The sequence below is a fragment of the Centruroides vittatus genome, unplaced genomic scaffold (assembly GCF_030686945.1).
Source record: "Centruroides vittatus isolate TY-2023 unplaced genomic scaffold, ASM3068694v2 contig_480, whole genome shotgun sequence".
Lineage (NCBI taxonomy): Eukaryota > Metazoa > Arthropoda > Arachnida > Scorpiones > Buthidae > Centruroides > Centruroides vittatus.
In genome coordinates, this window is record NW_027122270.1 from 287677 (window position 1) to 303103 (window position 15427).

Below are 15427 nucleotides of genomic sequence, written 5' to 3' on the forward strand. Positions count from 1 at the left end.
TGCCGGTGACGTCATCAGGCGTTGGTTATTAGAACAAAGAAAGATGGCGGACGACTGAGGTTAGGAATGTAAGCTGTCATCGGTTGTGGTCGCTACTGCTGAAAAACGGAAGCAATCGTATTTAAATAGTATACATTCGGAATCGATGTATGCATTGCATCATGCAATATCAATGCAATTATTGTCAAGAGAATATAGAAGACGTACGAGTTAAGTGTTCGGAATGTAAAGACTTCGATCTGTGTTTACGGGTAAGTAGGAAGTCATTTTGTGATACAGCTTGCTGCAAACGTTAGACGCGCTCGCCCTAATTACTTCGTTAGGTTTATAAAAATTTCACCCCGCCAAATTGGTCGGTAAACTTCGTGTGTAGACACCACATTTGACAATGTGAACCTGCTTCGTTCCAGTTTACTAAACTCCCGTTACGGTTGCTGTGATAGGCTATTCTACTAGACACGGCAATTTTCCGACCAATGACGACGCTCGATACAAAGTTGGAGTGAAAACATGTTTAGTATGCAGGAAATTGTAATACGAATTTAGAAAATATCGAAGTTTTAACGATAAATGTTTCGTCGAGTTTTAACCCGATTTTAAGTGCAGAAATAATTTTATAAAATTATTTACTCGAATCATAATCAATTTTTTTGCATAAGCTTTGTCTAATACGACGAAATTTACTATGGAGGAGTGTCTATTGGTTTTACTATCGCTGGCATGCGTTAACTATTTAAATTCATTATTTTTATGAGATAATTTTAATAACGTTTTAATTACACGTGAAACGAGTGATGTAATTATAATATTATTCACATTTCTTTTTTATTTATTATTTCCATGTATTTGCCATCTTCACCAAATAGGGAATTTCTTACGTGAATTCATTCATTCATTGGTTATTTGATAACAGTGATGAATGAATTGTATCTTAATACACAACTTGCAGTAATTTGTGAAATATGATGCTGAATTACGTTTAATGAATGGCATATATTTGTCAATAGATTTTTATTAATAAAATGAATCTTTTTAGAAAATAAATTATTTATTAAAGTTATGAAATCAATTTTTATTTAAAAAAAAAAAAAAAATACTATTAAAGAAAATTTTTAAAAGTAGGTGAAGGAAATGTATTTGAGATTTAACACAATTATACAGACATAAGTTTTTCTCTTTTAAAAGATACAAAATTCTACTTGAAAATAATCCAAAATAAAAATGACTAAAATCAATAGCGTTATGCAGTTTTAGATACTAGTCAAATGCTTGTTCCGTTAGATTATGGAATTACGTAACTGGATGAAAGTTTTAAACCGTCTTTCGGCGTGGAAACAATATTATAAAATTTATTTGAGTCGTAATATTTTAATGAAATTCATGAGCTAAGAATGTTACGTTTGTAGACTTCTGGAATTCTGTTTCGTTCGGATATAGCAAACGTCTGGGAATATAATTATAGTATATTTATAAACGTTAATTTCTTAATAGTTATAAATTCTTAATCGAATAGAATTTTGCAGAAAATACTGCATTATTGATTTATTACAAAGGTTTGAATATAAGTGTTGTTAGATGTTTTTAAATATATTAATAGTCTGTTTCAAAATGTAATTAAAAAAAACTTTTAGGTATAAAATGTTTGTTGTACAGTACTTTTTAACTTATATTTTTAATATGTTAAATAATGATCTTTCGGTATTGGTTTCAAATATGAATTTACTAACTTGTCAGTTTTTTTAATAAGTTTCGGAATAGTTTCAGATTTGATTTTGGAATGTAAAATATGAGCTATGGCTATGAGAAATATAGGTCACATATATCATTAATCCTTTAATGAAGAGATGATCCTGCAAAGTACAAATGCTCATTGAAAAATCATTGTTATGATTTTTTTATTGAATATTTTAATATGAAAATAGGCCAAATCAGTTATACCAATTACTTAAATTAAAAACTATATTTATTTGTAAATGGCTTGGCATATAAAATTTCCATTAATATAATTTACTTTTAATTTCATTCTTGCTATTTTTGTTTTTAATTTATACTCATTAGTCACACATTCCTAGCATACTAAAAGAAATTCTCTAATTGATTATTGTTGTTGCAGAATCATAAGTAATCAAATGTCTCTTAATATTTTAATAAGAATTTATGTAAGCAGGACTATTTTAAGCACTTTTGAGGCCATAGTCTAGTTTTTTTAGGACATTATACAGGTAGAGATATAAAGAACAAAAATATTAGTAATGAACAGTGAGATGAGGCAACTATGACAATGATGCTTTCTTCCATAGCCAGATATGTCTTTGCATTAATGCAATCTTATATGTAAGATATATCCAAGTTTTTACTTATATTTATATAAAATATTTGTTAAAATATTATTTATTTTACGTAAATCATATCTTTATTGTATTTTAATATTCAGAAAGAGGCAAAAGGAATTTTTAATAACAGAAATTACACACACAAACATAAACATGAAAAGAAAAAAACTATAATAATTACATTCAATAATAAACAAAAATGAATAGTTTTAAGTATACAGAGAATTGAAAAAACGATATTTACTAGAATCTAAGATGCACCTTAATTTATACTTACTCAGCTATGGATTTTTTTTTTAATAGAAACTGTGGACAAATTTGTCTTAACAGAATTGATATTTATTGCAAGTCAAGTAAGTTATACATCACTGTGTTCTCTGGTATCGAAATCAAAAACTTCTTCATTTGTCATGTTAGGCTCTTCTGAATCAATATTAATGTTGTCTTAGTCATATTCCTGAGTATTAGCTAAAGTTTGTTTTAGAAAACAAACTATACTAATCAACACTGGATTTAGTGTTTGTCTTTCCTTGCCCCACTTATCACCCAACATATTACTAACATGCTCTCAGTATAAAACAACCAAAGAACACTCACTACCTTCAACAACAAATATCTTCAGACAACCAAGCTCTATGGAATATACTAGATGAGAATGGACAAATTCAACTACAGTGGCACATATAAAGACAATAAATTTATATACAGAACTCTAGGGCATACAAAGACATAACCGACTATACCTGGCACTTTTTGGCCTACCTAGGCCCTTGTGCCACAAAATCCCAAATTCAACCAAATCCATTATATCTTTCTACATACAATCATATTTGGTGCTTTTAAAGCATTTGAAACAGCAGTACTGAAACATTTTTTAAAAGAATCCTGCCCAACTTTTTTAGGATTTTTGTCTAAGTATTTGACATTAATAGATTAATGAGATTGAGCTAAATTTATCCCTTAAATATTTGCCATTATTAGTATCCATCTAATAGAATCATGAGGTAATGAAATTACTGGCAGAGAAATAAGACACTTTGCATTAGAGGTTGCAAACTATGACATATTACATCAAATCTAAGACACGCTATTTTCAGAGATATTAAATTTAACTTGGAAAAAAGTGTATTGTACATTCAAGTAAATATGGTATATATCAATAGCATTAAAACTTTTTAAATTCTATTACTTCTCTAATTATAATGTTTTTTTTAAATATACAGTCAAAGAATTATATAAGCTAAGATAATATCTATCGTGATAAATTGGTTAGTCGACATTGTCTGTTTTCAAGTATAGATTTACTATATGTGTTATATAATTTCTAATGGGTGTGTGGAAAAAATTTGTACAAAATAGCTCAGGTTTTAGCTAATGGCCAATAATTTTTAATTATGCTGCATGTGTTATAATTTGAAAATGCTTGAAATGCTGCAGAATATTTTAGAATCTTTTTCTGCATTCAATTTTCTGCTGCTTTCAAACTGGTAATGAAAGATGATTTATGCCTAATAGTGTACAAATTTTACACTATTGGGCTAAGATACATCTTTATTTATACTTGCTCAACTATGGTTTTTTATTTTTAATAGAAACTCAAGCCTGATTCCTTACATATGAAATAAAACATTAGGAAAAGAGCTTATTGTAAACCATTTTGCAAATCAAGGAATTTCAAAACTGACTACATATTTCAATCTCCAACATTTTGAGAGTGGATTAATACCACAGAGAAGAAAGAGGTCTGGTAGAAAAGTGAAAATTCTAACAAAAGCCAACTTGAAGGATTGAAGAGGATCTTTGAAGACAGAGACAAGGTTTTAATTTGATCTGTAGCCCTGAAACAAAAAATTTCTCATAGTTGACGCCATGAGGATTTGAAAACAAAATACAAATATTGAAAGAAGCAGGTAATTTCAGACAGAATGGACATACAAAGATTACTGGCAAAGATGAAGTGCTGAAGGTTACTGCAAAAGTTCTCTGAAAAGTTTAAATCTTACTTCACTCTCTTGCATTTGGTGATCAATGGTAATGGAGAATTTTATACCAGTGATATCTTCTCTTTGCCTGTTGATGTAAAGTTTTCCAAGAAAAAGAAATTGGAGAGCAGTTTTGATTTGGATTGCAATCAGACCAAGAGGATTGAGTTAAACCCTAATCAGAAAATCAAGTTTTGCTATCAATGCCTAGTGATGTTTAAATGAATGTATATGTATGATGTTTCCTGATTGATTACATCCAAAAAAGCTATTCTGAAGCAAAATGTACAGACAGTACTTTCTGATCAGATCAAACAAGCTTCCACTATACCAAAACCATACTGGATTACCTGTGACAAGAAAACATTACCTTTGTTGAAATTGAAATAACCCTGTAAACATGCAGAAATTAGACCATTCAGGGATCGTTGGGCAATTCTCAAAGCAGCTATTTATGAAAAGGGGTGGAAGGCAAAAACGTGGATTAACTGATCAATTGCCTTAAGTACTGTCTGAAAAATATGAACCAGTCTTGCATGACACACCTGAAATTGAATTTGTGTGATGCACATTCAATGACATGTAGAATTACAAAAATAAAAGATAACATAGCTTTTCATCATCATTCAAATGACTGTTTTATAATTGCCAACCTTTAGTTGGGACAATGGTATGATTTTTGAATAAAAACACTGACCATGTAAAAAGTGAAAAAATTCTTTATTAACATTGATATTGCACAAGGCTTATATTAAATAAAAATATTAACTTATACTAGATTAGAAAGAATTATAAAAATTACCACCTTTTAAACACTCCAGCAAATAATTTAATATTGTAAAAATGTTTTCGATCATCTTTAACGATCTTCGTCAGTTAAACGATAAAGTAAAAAGAACATTAAAGAAATAGAACATGAATTATATTAAATACCTTTAATAAACAAAATTTAATTTATTTCTGTATATGATATTTTATAAAGCTATTGCCATAAACACTCAAGAGTATGGCAAAAGCTTTATACTCTTTAACATCACAATTTTAAAAAAGTCAAGTATTTTACAGGACACATCATAAATCTATATGTAGCTTCATGATGTACTCCATCTTGATTTGTCAGGGGTCTTGATATTGTTGCATGATGAGTGCCTCCTGCTATATGCATTTGTGCTATGGTTTGCTTTATTGGGTGTTACAGTGTACTCATGACAGTTGCTATCAGTTTGACTTTCACTGCAATTATTAATGGTATTTTTCTGGTTGTGATTTAGTTCCTATCTCTGTCTTACTTTTCCTTATACAGAATATCTTTTTCATTTGCCACACTGAAGCTCAACAATGCTGTATGGCAAAATTATCATCAGCCTATTTTACTATTTTATAGAGATTTCAATATTTTTAAAAATCTCACAAATCTCAATGCAGAAAAACATTCTAAAATATTCTGCAGCATTTCAAGCATTTTCAAATTATAACACATGCAGCATAATTAAAAATTATTGGCCAAAGAATCATCTGGTTTCTTTTCTTGAGAAAGTTCATATCATATGGTCTGTATATTCATAAGTGATGAATCAGATGTCTTTTTTGGCAGGCTGAGAAACTGAAGTACTGCTCAATAATTTGGTCTAATTCTAAAAGTAACTCATTTCCTTCTACTTAAGAGTCAACTGTGATTGATTTAACTGCCAATATGATGACACTAACCTTTCCAGACTTGAAGATGCAATTTATCATATCTGCCATTTAAAATTGTCATATTTGAGTTAAAATTCTCATACCTATACCAATATATATATATACTGTGTAAAAATATCAATCTTGGTTCTTTCCCAAATGAATGAATCTGAGAACAACATTCTAGTTCACTTTAATCGTTCATAATAAAATACATACATTATTGTTAGTATATACTATATTGGTATTAGACTTATGAAATGAAGTGTTTTTGTGATAATATCAAATTCTTTAAAAATGCTGACAAAAGGAAAAAGCAGCATGTCCACTGACAGAGCTGCTGGTCAGTGCCGAACCCTGATGGTTGGCAAGTATACTGTTCAGTTCATAGTTTTCTTTGTCCAATGTAAAAACTACATTGTACTGCACAAACTTATTCATATTTTTTCTTGATACCTGTTACCAATGTATAATTTTAATTAATTTTAGACTGTTTTCTTTCATTATCCTCTTCCATTATGAGTAGTTTAATACATATATATACTGTATATATTCAGTTTTTTTTTAATTATTGATATTTTGATTGTAAAGGTCGCTTTTAGCGTCCTGAGTCGAAAAGCCGCACGACAGGATAATTAGTCCCACCTGGAGCCGGGGCCATAAACGGCCGGAAGGATCAAAGGAGTAACGTCTCCGCTTAAGGGTCATGTGTTGGCCACGTGCCGGCCGGCTTGGGAAAAAAGGAAAATGTAAATAAAGCACGGACGCAAATGTAAGCTACGTCGGCGGGAAATAGGGCGGACGTCTTTGAAAGCTCTAAGAAAGGGAAGGAACTGATTGGTCGCAGGAGGTAGTAGCAGGATCCCTTAAATTGGTAGGGTGGCGAGAAAAACGGAGAGAAAGGGTGAGAGACCGGATACGTGGTGATCTGACACTAGGTAAGCCTTTGAGGTGTATAGAGAGAGCGTTCTCCTCTTGGAAAGTCCTCCGGAAAAAGGTTAGTGTAGAGACGGACGGCCACGCGGTTGAGCCATCTCCGGAAAAGCAACTTGAGTTCCCCGGACAGACAAGCCGACGTGTGACATCACAGCTTTGTTACAGTAGCGTGTGTAATGTTGTTGAACATTGTACAGACCTTGTAAATATTTGTAGTATAAATAAACTGTATATAGCTACTTGTTGAGTGTGGAGGTGTAGCTTTCCTCGAACCATCTAACGGACTTTCTCGAGTCGTAAAGAACAACTCGAGACAGAACATTCGTAAAGATCTTGACGGATAATAAGGATCTTCACTTTGATAATTGGCAAATTGATTGATCATGCCTCACAATAAAGACTGTGTCATAAGCAGAATGTGTTTTACACCTTATTCTAGTTTATCCTTTGAGTAATGATGCACATTATCTGGTTATATTTGTGAAATGATTGAGTGACACCTCTTCATTAGCTCATTCAGGAGTTCCAAAGTTGTATTCTCTATAATGGGACAAGTACTTGTGTCTTCCCATAGCTCACTCCATGTATTTCAAAGAGTGCAGACTCCTTATGCAAACTTGAAGAATGCAGACTCCTTATCTAAAACAGCAACAAATTGTTTCATCAGGCCCAATTTGATATACATTGGTGGCATCAGTATTATCCAGGTGTCCACCAGTGGCTCCCACTTGATCTGTTCCATCTCAGAAAATTCTGTCTGCTGTAGCCTGTTTCTCTTACGGTACTGTACCTTGATGTCTTTACTCTTTAAAAGCAAAGATAACAAGAAACCTTGGTAAAACCATCTTGGAAATCTGACCTTATTACATTCCTAGAAGTATGACGAGTATAGGTAGGGGAGCAGGATCATTTGAGACCAAAATGGTTGCTTTTCTAATAGATTTTCAAGGTGGTTCTACCAAGGTTTCTTGTTACCTTTGCTTTTGAAAGATTAAAGACATCAAGGTACAGTACCATAAGAGAAATAGGCTACAGCAGACAGAATTTTCTGAGATGGAACAGATCAAATGGGAGCCACTGGTGGACACCTGGATAATACTGATGCCACCAATGTATATCAAATTGGGCCTGATGAAACAATTTGTCACTGTTCTAGATAAGGAGTCTGCATTCTTCAAGTACCTTCAAGACTTCTTCCTTACACTGTCTGTGGTAGAGGTCAGTCTTTATGGATAGAGATAGTGGTTAACAGATAAAAAAAGAATTGTGGAGTGCAATGAATTTCCCAAGAACCTCACTATGATGGCAGGAGAATGCTCAAAACAGTTTTGTTGCAGTAGTCCAGGCTTCCTAGGCAAGCAAAGGCTAAAAACTATGTTCAGTGGTGCCTCATATAACGTACTTAATCCGTTCCAGGTGCACGTCCGTTAAGTGAAACGTCCATTATACGAAACGCATTTTCCCATAGACATACATGTTAAAACATCTAATTCGTTCCGCAGCATAAAAAAATAAACATGGGGTGCGTTCTTTTATTCCTCTGCGTAACTCTGCGCGAGCGACATCCGTTTAAAAATTCCTGCGAAACATGTTCCTAAATTCCGGTGGGAGTGCATGCCATCGAACGGAAAAAATGGCCGTTTGTAGCAGTAGTTTACGGTGGAAAGCAACATGGCGTCCTCCATGGCTCAGATAGTTTCGTTTCCGGGCCCATTATGTGGTTTTATGAATGAGAATTTACAAATTGTGAAAGCGCGAGTTAGCGCACGCGGTGATGTAAGTGTCTTTACGAATTTTTTTTAGGCTATTTTGAATGCTCTTTCAACAAATAATCTATTTTATGGTTAAATTTTACAATTGGGACCCTTCTTTTGCCTTTTAAAGCTCATATTTTAGAATTATAGATTCCTCCATCACGATACTATCGATAGTGCGGGCGCCGCCATCTTTCTTTCTTTCACTGTCGTTCCTAAATGCCTACAAACAGCAGCACACTCCCGTAGTAGCGGAGACGCAGAGCGACCACTATTAAAGAACGCACCCATGGAGCAGTCACCAATTATGCCGAAAACTCTGTTGTTCGCAGCCAGTCCGTTATTCGAGGCGTACGTTATACGAGGCACCACTGTACCTAATTTCTACCTATGTACTCTAATTTTTAACTATGTATCTAATGTGTAGCAGGCTGAAATTCTGTTATGGGGAAGCACTATGGCAAAATGGGCTTCAGAAGGTCCTTTGTTTTCTTTTTGCCTATTTTTATAAATTCAAGGATAATATATAGAAGCATACTTGGAGGAGCAAGGCAAGTGCTTCTATCAGGATGTACTGAACTTTGAAGATTACTATTAAGGGCTTAACTAGAACATGATGAGAGCTATATATGGGGAGCTGATTTATGAAAGTGATTTTACAATATAACTGAAAATCTTGAAAAACCACTCACTCCTAAATCTTTTGTGGTCAGTTTTGTACACACTTTAGGATAAATACATGTTCATTTTGAATAATATGTTATTTTCTTTGATTTTATGAGTGAAGAGAAGCAAATTTGCTTGATTTCTCATTGAAATTAGGTACATTTTCAAATATCACTGTTTTAGATACAAAAACAAGGAGCTGTTCATAAATGACATCCCCACTAGAGGGGAGAGGAGTTATGACAAGTTGGACAAAGTCAGATAAGGGGGTGGAGGGGTGATCTTCAGTGGACATCTGGTTTATTTCATTAAATTTTATACAGTTTATGCATTTTATTATTTTTATTTCAAAATTTCTAGTATGTTTTGTTTCTACTTATGCTATCTGTTATTTGTAAAGTGATAAAGGTTTTAAGAGGATCAAGTTTTGTTGGAAACTTGGACAAACTGGGACAGGAGGATGGAGTAAAAATTTCAAGAAACATGTGGATGTAACTTATGGACAGCCCCCAAAGTTTGAGGGGAATAATAGCCATTTTTAATACTTTTTAGACACAAGCAATTAGGAAATAATACTTCCCAGGAACAAAAGGAAAAAAGAAAAGAAAAAAAATTGTCACATATTATTTTACTTTTGTTAGATTTATTTATTCTAACATTGTCTAGAGTTGACCATAAATCTCATAAGCTTACTCAAAAAATCCAACTAGGTCTATATTCTTTCTTCCTTCATAATATTTTTTATGCCATAAGTCACTTCGTAATGCTGCTGATATGAATACATTTGTTGTATTTGGATAAAAGTCTAGATGATATTTTTCTCTCTTCCAGTTCTTAATGTCAGTTTATAATACATGGGATGTTAAGTAATTATGATTAAGAATAGCATTGCATCATTATTTTTTTGCCATAATAAATACTTGGTCCCACTTACAATAAGAAATACTTGCTATTGAAGAAGAAAAATCTTCAATAGCAAATACATTAGCTTAATGATCTTAGCAAGACCAAAACATTTTGTAATTTTGGAAATTAAAGTGATAGAACATTCCATATTTTATATAATACAAAATCAAGATACAAATTAAATTCTAAATGTAAATCATAAATGGATTATAAAATGCTGTTATTTGATTCTATTATAATTCTAATTTGACAATTGGTAAACAGTGTTACTATCTTATGTAAATATTAATTTTTTTAAATTAGATAATTTAGAAGTGTGTATAAAAAAGTTACCCTATGATAGAGTAAGTATCATAGTTAGCCTTCAAGTGTCTAAGAAATATCCCTATTAAAGCAAAAGTTTAGTCAGTATTATTAAATATTCAATATTCTAAAATCATGCTGCTGTCAACAGCTGCACATCTTAGAGGTATGAAGGAGTACTGTACATGTCAGGAGTTGCAATTTGGCACACAGTATTTGGTGCCCAAATCATGCACACACAAAATAAACCAAACTTGTAGGTAGTCAGGGGACCGAGAACCAGGTCAAAATAAAATACAGAATGCTGAGACTGTTTTACAATCAGGCATAAGTGCAAGATTTACACATGTGTTGTTCATGCTCTCCGGGACTTAGTCTCGTCCCAAGAATGGCTTTGCCGTTTTACTTGTTTTTTTGTTATATTAGGAGAGGTCTTGCTAACATAACTCATAACATGCCTGTGCTGTTTTGCAGGAGTTGTGGATTCAAATCCTGTTCCAGATTGATCTTTTTCTAAATAAATAAATAATTTTGAAGTATTAGTATAATACAATTATCTTTAGATATTTACAATAAAATAAAACATTTAAATGTTAAATATTCCAATTTATTGTATGTTTTATTATTTGTATTAAATGTTTTTACAAAAAGCCTTGTAAATGCCTGAAGATAAATTTTAATGTTGAACATATCTTCCTCATACACACCGGGGTGTATAATATATAATTAGAACTCACTTGTGCCTGTGACCGGTGTGAAATTAATTAATTCAAGTTAACGAACGTTTTCTGGATGCCTTCCGTGTCCTCCTTCAGGTTAAACTGCTGGATTCTATTATTTTTAAAAAACTCCGTTTTGAATTCAAACTATCATCATTCGAATTCGTTCTTAAAAGATCGGAACGGAGTTTTTTAAAAATAATAGAATCCAGCAGTTTAACCTGAAGAAGGACACGGAAGGCGTCCAGAAAACGTTCGTTAACTTGAATTAATTAATTTCACACTGGTCACAGGCACAAGTGAGTTCTAATTATATTTTAATGTTGAAATTACTTATAATGAATATATGATTTTTTTAAACAAATTTATATTATTATTCTCGGTTTAAAAACTATTAACACCAAAAGGAAGTTTTAGAATATGCACCAGTTAATAGTTTGGTATATGCTGCTGTTTTCTAGTATTTACATAATGTATTGCTATTATTTATTTTTAGAGAAAATTTCAGTTATAATTTTAATCATCAATAGGCATTCTGTAAAGAATGAAATAATTCAATTTAATCCAGTTTGTATTTTTAACTTTCATTAATTTTATGAATATGTATATTTTTTTTTCTGATCAGTAGAAACTTCTTTAATAGGAATTACAAACAATGCATTTCAGATGAAGTAGCTTGTGTATTGCTGTATCAGCATTGATCTTGTAGTATGTGAATACTTTACTTTGATATTCAAATATTAAAAAAAATTCCTTTGACATTTAAATTTGTCGAGGAATTGCAAGAAATAGTACATCCCATTAAATGATTCAAAATAAGTGTATATAAGTATAAACAGCAATATATATTCAGTTTGCTGAAAAATAATGTTAAACCTGCAAAAAGAGAAAAAAGGAAATTCTATTGATTAAATTTTTTTTTAAATAGCTTATTCTTTTTTGTAATATGAATTTTATATTTTATTAAGAGTTAAGAAAATGTCTAATTTGCAAATATTTCTATGATATATTGCCTACATCATGTGAAGGTATTATATAAACTTCATTAAGGTTTAATGCATTTTAAACACTTCTAAATTGAAGTGAAACGATTTTAAAAATAGAAGAAAAATTAGCTTTTAATGAATATATTATCAAATAAAGTTTTAAATAACTTATTTAAATACTTTTATTTAATATTTTATTTCCTATGTTTAACTAAATCATTAAATATGATTTTTATTTTAGTGTTTTTCTTCTGGAGCTGAAATTGGAAGTCATAAAAATAGACATAACTATCAGTTAATTGTAAGTATATATTATTTATATAATATATTTTGATTTGACAAGAAAGGATTTAAAATAAATTCTGTAAAGTTTTTTTTTATATGTTAATTAAAAATAGTCATTGTATTTTATTAATAAATTTGTATATAAAAGATACCAGGAGCACTTAAATAATTCAGATTTGAAATATAACTATTTCTTCTCTTTTGGAAGATTAAGTGAATTTTTACTTTCTATCTATTGGACAAATATGAGTGAATATCAATTCAGAAATTCTAGAACAACAAACACATAAAAACAATTTATTTTGATATGTTTGTTGCTTTAATTTGATGTGAAAGACACAATCAAATCATATTAAAAGTCTACCTAGTGCAACAAGAAGGAAATAAGGATTTTTTAATTTCAAATCTTTTGAATTATTTAAGTGCTCTTGTATATCTTACATATATAAATTTACTTATTAAGTACAATGATTTTATTTTCAGATTGCAATAGATGTAATCCATAGTATCAATGTGGAATATTATATACATTATTTACTTATACAGTACTACATTGAAATATCTCAACATTTAAAAATATTATATATATTTTTACAATTATTATTGGTCAATAATGAGTGAACGCAAATTTAAATATTAACTTTTATTTCCTATTTTAATTGTACCTTGGCTAGTTATTGAACAAACAAATTTTCATTGAGTACATTTTCAAATAACCATCAATAACTTAATATAGGAGGATAATTCAGGTTAAATTTAGGTTTCTCTAATTGTTATTTTTACCGAACTCTGATAAACTAAAACTTATTTATATCAATTGTTTTTAAAATAGCATTCATATTATTAATTTACCCATCTGCATTGCTTTGCAAAACTACAAACTAAATATTCTTTATCATATATAGTGCATAGTTATTAAATAGAAAATTGAGGATAAAGTTGTTTTAACAAATATTAATACTGAGAAATTTTTGTGAACCAATCATTTTATTTGTTTATTTGAAAGAAACTATGAAAATATACTTTAATAATTTATCACAGTTAATATTGTTTAAATTTTATCATTAAAAATGACTGAATAGATAAAAATTACTAAATATCCTTTCTTTTTTAATACCATAATATAATTAGATGATCAAATGCATTATTTAAAAGACGAATCTAAATATGATCTTCATTTTGGATGAAAGTCCATTATGTTAAAAAGAGCTACATTACAAATTATTTGTTCTACAACTGAAACACAATTTCTAACTGCAAATATCTATCCTTCCAGTTTTCACTGTGTAAAGTTTTTCAAGTATCTTCCTGTTGGATATCATATTTTGTATTGAAACAAAAATATTTGAATTAAATGAGACATCTAATTTAGTTTTAAGAATATCAAGATTCTGTTGTCATTCACAACAATTTGAAATGTAGAATAACATTAACTTCAAATGAGAACTTTGAAATTTACTTTGATAAAAAATTTTTTTAAGATAAAATTTATAATTACTCCATTTAAATGATTTTGTTTTTATTACATTTAATTTTGTTAATATCATGAATATATATCAACTTTGATTTTGATTAACCACTCAGCCATCTGGCTGTCGTAACATATCAAATCAGCAAAAGGATATCAATGCGAGGTGGTAATGGCATGGTGTTGTATTTGGCATGGCACCATAGTGTTTATCTTAATCATCTGTATTCATATGGAATATAAGAGAAAATGAAGATCATTGACTTATCAGAGTGGGGAGTATACTTGGGAAAACAGGTTTGACTTAAAATACCAACAATTTTAAATTAATGAGACTGTATTACATGGAAAAACCCTATGTACTATTCCAAGACTTATAGACAGCTTCAAGTTAATGCACTTCAACTTTTATTGTATTATTTTTCACATGGATATTTACTAAACTGTTATTAGCTGAATAAAGTAGTTTTGATTAGTGTTGTATGGACTCATCTATATAGTTTATAATGTGTTTATTATATAAGGGAATTTATCTTTTTTTAAAAGGACTAATTATGTTATTGTAACCATGTTATAAAATATTCAATTTCTAATAAATTATGAAGACTAAAAGTGTAATATTTGTTTTATCAAAGTTTATATATTCTTTATGATTCAGAATTTTTGAAAATTAAAGTTGAATATACAATCAAACTCTATAAGTATAATCTATAATAAATGAAACTGATTATAATGAAAAATGAAATGTTCTTATTAACTACATATACTCAGAATCAAGATATTAATTTTCTAAATTAGCAAGTACATTTTGAAATAAAATTCTGATATAATTACTTGATGAAAAAATATCCAAATGTGAAATTCTTGTAAATTTTTATAAAAAAAGTTGATAATTTTGATTTGGTTAAATCTTAAGTTAAATCGATGTGTATGATAAACAAAATTTTAATTGGTAATATCTTAACACATTACTGTATTATTAATAATAAATTCAATTAAAGTGAAGTAGATCTATTTGAATTGTTATTTATCATTTCAATTATTCAGTATTATTATTAATACTTTAATTATAAAGTTTCTGATTTTCACTTTTTATTACAAATTAAATGATATTAAAAAAAAATGATGTACACGTATCTGCTTTAGTTTTTATTTAATGAGAAATTTATATTTTACATATCAATTTAATAAATATTTTATTATTTTGAGTAATGAAATGAATAAATGTTCAGACTGGTAAGCAGAGATTATTTCGAATTATTGTATTGAAATATATAATTACTTATTGATCATGTACGCTCGAAATGCATTTGCCAAATAAATATTACACTTTATTTTTAGATGATGATTTTTATTTATGTAAACATTTTTTGTTGTTCATACATACATACATACATATTGTCGATATCTTT

General features: G+C 29.8%; 1 protein-coding gene across 2 annotated transcripts in view; it reads left to right on the plus strand.

The window, feature by feature from the left end:
• The window catches only part of LOC136977857 (transcriptional adapter 2-beta-like), a 57030-nt gene continuing 41603 nt past the window's right edge, over positions 1 to 15427 (plus strand). The window contains exons 1-2 of one of the 2 annotated variants that reach the window (XM_067273444.1): positions 1 to 251; positions 12504 to 12563. In XM_067273444.1, coding sequence (XP_067129545.1) covers positions 150 to 251; positions 12504 to 12563 — 162 coding nt within the window. In that variant the 5' untranslated portion in view covers positions 1 to 149. The remainder of the gene's footprint in view (positions 252 to 12503; positions 12564 to 15427) is intronic. The other variant, XR_010881134.1, reaches the window with a different exon arrangement.